Below are 6223 nucleotides of genomic sequence, written 5' to 3'. Positions count from 1 at the left end.
GGAATGTCTCATTTACTGGAGCCTGGGAATGTGCTGGGCCGTGGTCACATAATTTGTCATAGACATCACCAAGCAGGTGAATTGTGACCAGGTCACGAAATTTTAATAGCTTCATCCTGCTCTCTGTTGTTTGCATTGTACAGGATGTGGGAATTTAGAAGAAACACTTCTAGGATATGCAGGACAATCTTCTTATACCACCGGATTGTCTTGCGCAGCGCCGAGTAGTAAGACAGCATTTGATCTGACTTGTCTACTCCAGCCATGCCATTGTTGTAATCTCGGACTGTGTTCGGCTTTCTTGACAGCTTGTCATTCCGATTTCTAACATCAACCATCTCAATTCGATGCATGTTGCTGATTGTAAGAACTTCGCGTTTGTCTTTCCATTTGCAAACTACCACTGATTCAGACCGCTTCCAAACATGTTCCCCCTTCTTCAACTTCTGTTTGATTAAATCTTTTGGATTTTCTTTTCTGTCAAATCGCAGAGTTCTACAAAGATAGGTTGATCGGTTTGTCATCTTCTTCACCAGACTCACAGAATTGTAATAATTATCTGTGTACACCACATGGCCTTTGTCTAGGTAGCCGTCCAAGAGGTCTAGAACAGTTGCAGCAGCTTGACCATAGCCGTCATCATCAGTTACGTGGACGCTACTGTATACCCGAATCTTCAGAACAGTGCCTCGAGGCTCGCACAGTTCATAGAGTTTGATTCCATATTTATGACGTTTATTCTTGATATACTGGCGAAACAGCAATTTGCCACGCCAAAGTACCATGGACTCATCAATAGAGAGATCTTTCCCTGGATAGTAAATAGCCGGCATGACATCGTTAAAATGATCCAGAACAGTGCGTATCTTGAACAGGCGATCGTCATTATGCTGATCATTGTCTGCAAAATGCCAGAAACACAAAAGTAGTTGGAAACGGTTGCGACTCATGACACCACCAAAAAATGGCAAACTGTATAGAACATCAGTACTCCAGTAGTGTTGTATAGTAGGCAAGGTTTTTGGACCCATGTGAAGCAACAATGCAATGAACTGTTTCATTTCCTTAGCATCTGTGTCCTTCCAAGATTTCAAACGTGATTCTCTTCTTAAAGGACATTGCTTGTTTATTTCCACTGCAGCATATCGATTTGTTTCTGTAACCATTTTATCTATCAACTGTGGTGTCAGAAATAAATCAAAATATGCACCGGGCGATGTATCCTGTAAATCCATTCTAAGACCAGAGTTTTCAGTGCAAGCAAAGTCAGGTGGATCTTGGGCAACATCTGACCATGTATGCATTGGGACAGCACGATTTCCACGCCCACCTGCTCCATTCCATCCCATGCCTGGTGCTGGGCTGGAAACTGCTTGTCTATTAAACAAAAGTGCAGCTCTACCTTGACCACGATATCGTACACTTCGACCTCTAGCTGGTCATCACCGCTTCCAGGAGTTCCACGACCACGAGGTCCTCGAGTGCGAACACCATGAAATCTAGACCTACCACGTGTTGCCAGTTGTACCCCATCGTCACTTGAAACATATGAGTCTGATGAAATCATTGTATCACCTTCTTCACTGCTCCAGTTAGTATCAAGATCTAGTGAATCAGTATCACTAATATCCATATCAGGATCATCACTTTCCTCATCTGTTTCCATCATCAAAGCGGCAACTTGCTCAGCAGAAAGGTTTCTAGTCGCCATTTTGGAAAGTAGCAAGTACTGAGTATCAAAATTACGTAACAAAAACCAATGACGCGATAAAATCTGGGAGGCACGTGACTCGTAGCTGGAAAATACAATACAATAGTGGCAAGTGTAGAAACTTGTCACTGTTTTGGGGTGTGGACAGCTGCCAGGGTGAGTTCAAGGGTGAGAACTGGGTACAACGTTGGGGTCTGGACAGCTGCCAGAGCCAGTTCAGTAGCGACAATTGAGTACGGGTTTGGGGTGTGGAAAGCAGGCAGGGCCAGTTCTAGTACTTAAACTGTGTATGGTGATAAGACGTGGACAACAGGCAGGGCCAGTTCCAGTCCTCTAACTGGGTGTAGAGTTGGGGTGTATGACAGCTGCCAGGGCCGGTTCAAGAGCGAAAAGGCGGGTACAGGGTTGGGGCGTGGACAGCAGTCAGGGCCAGTTCAAGCATGCTAACTGGGTGCTGGTTTGGGGTGTGGACAGCAGGTAGGGCCAGTTCTAGTGCTTAAACTGTGTATCGTGATAGGGCGTGGACAACAGGCAGGGCCAGTTCCAGTCCTCTAACTGGGTGTAGAGTTGGGGAGTATGATAGCTGCCAGGACCGGTTCAAGAGCGAAAAGAGGGTACAGGGTTGGGGTATGGACAGCAGGCAGGGCCCGTTCAAGCCAGGTGATTGGGTACGGGTTGGGGTCTGGAAAGCAGACAGGGACTGTTGAAGAGGAAACACTGGTTATGGGGGTGTGGTGTGTATAGCTGGCAGGGCCAGTTCAAAAGAGTCAACTATGTACAGGGAGTAATGGAGGGGAGGCAAGTCTTGTTAAAAATATGTAATGCAGGCACAGTAAAGAATGGTCTTGCCTGTACCAAAACAGATATGGATCTATGAGTATGATATGCCAAGGTCAAGAGACAATGTTATCCTTCAAAATTTCCATAATCATAGTGTCAAGTGTGTTGAGATACCAACATAATAAAATAAAGAAAAGCGGTACTCTTTTTCATAGAACTAAATTCATTGCCTACACGCCAGTCATTGACTGAAATAGTGGTGTGATCCCTGAACCGGTAGCAGGGCCAGTTCTTACTTACTCACTGGGCACGGGGTTGGGGTGTGAAGAACAGGCAGGGCCGAGTCAAGTGCACTCTCTGGGGATAGGGTTGGGGTGTGTGGGCAGCTCGTAGGGCCGGTTCAAGTGTAAAAACGTGTCACTGTTATGGGGTGTACAGCTGCCAGGGCGAGTTCAAGGGTGACAACTGGGTAAAGCGTTGGGGTCTGGACAGCTGCCAGAGCTAGTTCAGTAGCGACAATTGGGTACGGGTTTGGGGTGTGGACAGCAGGCAGTGTGTGAGTTCCAGTGCGCTCAATAGGTACAGGGTTGCTGTGTGGACATCTGCCAGGGCCAGTTCAAGAGTGGAAACTGGGTTCGGGGTTGGTGTGTGGAAAGCAGGCAGGGCCAGTTCTAGTGCTTATACTGTGTATACTGATGGGGCGTGGACAGCAGGCAGGGACAGTTCCAGTCCTCTAACTGGGTGTAGAGTTGGGATGTATGATGGCTGCCAGGGCCGGTTCAAGAGCGAAAAGTGGGTACAGGTTTGGGGCGTGGACAGCAGGCAGGGCCATTTGAAGCATGCTAACTGGGTACGGGTTTGTTGTGTGGATAGCAGGCTGGCCCAGTTCCAGTGTGCTCACTGGGTATGGGGTTGGGGTGTGGACACCAGGCAGGGCCAGTTCTAGTACTTAAACTGTGTATGGTGATAAGGCGTGGACAACAGGCAGGGCCAGTTAGAGTCCTCTAACTGGGTGTAGAGTTGGGGTGTATGATAGCTGCCAGGGCCGGTTCAAGAGCGAAAAGGCGGGTACAGGGTTGGGGCGTGGACAGCAGTCAGGGCCAGTCCAAGCATGCTAACTGGGTGCTGGTTTGGGGTGTGGACAGCAGGCAGGGCCAGTTCCAGTCCTCTAACTGGGTGTAGAGTTGGGGTGTATGATAGCTGCCAGGGCCGGTTCAAGAGCGAAAAGTGGGTACAGGTTTGGGGCGTGGACAGCAGGCAGGCCAGTTCCAGCATGCTAACTGGGTGTGGGTTTGGAGTGTGGATAGCAGGCTAGCCAGTTCCATTGTGATCACTGGGTATGGGGTTGGGGTGTGGACAGCAGGCAGGGCCAGTTCAAGCCAGGTGATTGGGTACGGGGTTGAGATGTGGAAAGCAGACAGGGACTGTTGAAGAGAAAACACTGGTTATGGGGGTGTGGTGTGGATAGCTAGCAGGGCCAGTTCAATAGAGACAACTGTGTACAGATTTGGGATGTGAAGGTATCTCACCACTATTGATTATACATGACAATACAAACATAAAGCCAAGCACTGACTAAATTATTAACAGTTGGTGCTATGTACTACCTGACATGAAGAGTACAGTCTCTGTGACAGGATTTAACACGTTGACTGCCGCCCACGAGTATATTTGTATGCTGAGCGCACCAGATTTTGCCACTACTAGTTTACTCATAGTAAAACCAGTGCTGTGTCGTATTAAATTAAGGTTGTCAGCAATGGCAATAACACAATTAGTAACCTTTCTGGCAATGACTAATAACAAATTGATGTAATAATCAATTGAATTATTTATTAATTAATGTTTGAATGATTTTGATTGTGAACACAATTCGCAGCATTTGATAATGGAAATATCTTGACACATATCTCTTTGACTAAATCATTTACAGTTATAATGTTAAAAATCAACATAAATACAGGAACAGATTTATTCCTAATGTTTCAGAGCAATTTGGACTATGTTTGAAACATTCATATAAATGATGAATCGATGATCGTCTTCATCGATGAAAGTCAAAACTATAACACAGCGATCAAAATAAAAAAAACGTTTTGCCATGTATAATGTGTCTATGTTTGAACTATTAATAAATGTGGGTTTATTGTCAGTGTCATATTGAATTGGTATGTCCATTATTCTGACATGTGATAAACTTTGAAACATTTTCCCACACAAAGAGCTGGCTTCCCGGGGCAGACTTCACAGAAGTAACGGGATTCCCGTCTCGTACCGGCCTTTGTGCACACTCGGCAAGGTTTGGTAGGTCGCTCTTTCTTCTCTGTGGGAGGCAGTGGTGCAAGGTAATGGAATGTCTCATTTACTGGAGCCTGGGAATGTGCTGGGCCGTGGTCACATAATTTGTCATAGACATCACCAAGCAGGTGAATTGTGACCAGGTCACGAAATTTTAATAGCTTCATCCTGCTCTCTGTTGTTTGCATTGTACAGGATGTGGGAATTTAGAAGAAACACTTCTAGGATATGCAGGACAATCTTCTTATACCACCGGATTGTCTTGCGCAGCGCCGAGTAGTAAGACAGCATTTGATCTGACCTGTCTACTCCAGCCATGCCATTGTTGTAATCTCGGACTGTGTTCGGCTTTCTTGACAGCTTGTCATTCCGATTTCTAACATCAACCATCTCAATTCGATGCATGTTGCTGATTGTAAGAACTTCGCGTTTGTCTTTCCATTTGCAAACTACCACTGATTCAGACCGCTTCCAAACATGTTCCCCCTTCTTCAACTTCTGTTTGATTAAATCTTTTGGATTTTCTTTTCTGTCAAATCGCAGAGTTCTACAAAGATAGGTTGATCGGTTTGTCATCTTCTTCACCAGACTCACAGAATTGTAATAATTATCTGTGTACACCACATGGCCTTTGTCTAGGTAGCCGTCCAAGAGGTCTAGAACAGTTGCAGCAGCTTGACCATAGCCGTCATCATCAGTTACGTGGACGCTACTGTATACCCGAATCTTCAGAACAGTGCCTCGAGGCTCGCACAGTTCATAGAGTTTGATTCCATATTTATGACGTTTATTCTTGATATACTGGCGAAACAGCAATTTGCCACGCCAAAGTACCATGGACTCATCAATAGAGAGATCTTTCCCTGGATAGTAAATAGCCGGCATGACATCGTTAAAATGATCCAGAACAGTGCGTATCTTGAACAGGCGATCGTCATTATGCTGATCATTGTCTGCAAAATGCCAGAAACACAAAAGTAGTTGGAAACGGTTGCGACTCATGACACCACCAAAAAATGGCAAACTGTATAGAACATCAGTACTCCAGTAGTGTTGTATAGTAGGCAAGGTTTTTGGACCCATGTGAAGCAACAATGCAATGAACTGTTTCATTTCCTTAGCATCTGTGTCCTTCCAAGATTTCAAACGTGATTCTCTTCTTAAAGGACATTGCTTGTTTATTTCCACTGCAGCATATCGATTTGTTTCTGTAACCATTTTATCTATCAACTGTGGTGTCAGAAATAAATCAAAATATGCACCGGGCGATGTATCCTGTAAATCCATTCTAAGACCAGAGTTTTCAGTGCAAGCAAAGTCAGGTGGATCTTGGGCAACATCTGACCATGTATGCATTGGGACAGCACGATTTCCACGCCCACCTGCTCCATTCCATCCCATGCCTGGTGCTGGGCTGGAAACTGCTTGTCTATT

The 6223-nt window shown here is 45.6% G+C and overlaps 2 protein-coding genes across 2 annotated transcripts; both read right to left on the bottom strand.

Annotated features, from left to right (window-relative positions):
• Positions 1 to 92: 92 nt before the first annotated feature.
• Positions 93 to 1166, bottom strand: LOC121387287 (piggyBac transposable element-derived protein 4-like). Its single transcript, XM_041518309.1, has one exon. The coding sequence runs from the start codon at positions 1164 to 1166 to the stop codon at positions 93 to 95; it is 1074 nt and encodes a 357-aa protein (XP_041374243.1).
• Positions 1167 to 4933: 3767 nt separating this feature from the next.
• LOC121387286 (piggyBac transposable element-derived protein 4-like) lies at positions 4934 to 6007 on the bottom strand. The gene has a single exon (XM_041518308.1). It carries the CDS (start codon positions 6005 to 6007, stop codon positions 4934 to 4936), a length of 1074 nt encoding a protein of 357 aa, XP_041374242.1.
• Positions 6008 to 6223: the final 216 nt, after the last annotated feature.

The sequence above is a fragment of the Gigantopelta aegis genome, chromosome 13 (genome assembly GCF_016097555.1).
Source record: "Gigantopelta aegis isolate Gae_Host chromosome 13, Gae_host_genome, whole genome shotgun sequence".
Taxonomy (NCBI): domain Eukaryota; kingdom Metazoa; phylum Mollusca; class Gastropoda; order Neomphalida; family Peltospiridae; genus Gigantopelta; species Gigantopelta aegis.
Note: the sequence above shows the minus strand (reverse complement) of the source record. Positions and strands in the feature narration are given on the sequence as shown.

Bases quoted from the DNA above. Each gene is read 5' to 3' on its own strand.
- LOC121387286 (XM_041518308.1), bottom strand. From the start codon at position 6,007: ATGGTTACAGAAACAAATCGATATGCTGCAGTGGAAATAAACAAGCAA.
- LOC121387287 (XM_041518309.1), bottom strand. From the start codon at position 1,166: ATGGTTACAGAAACAAATCGATATGCTGCAGTGGAAATAAACAAGCAA.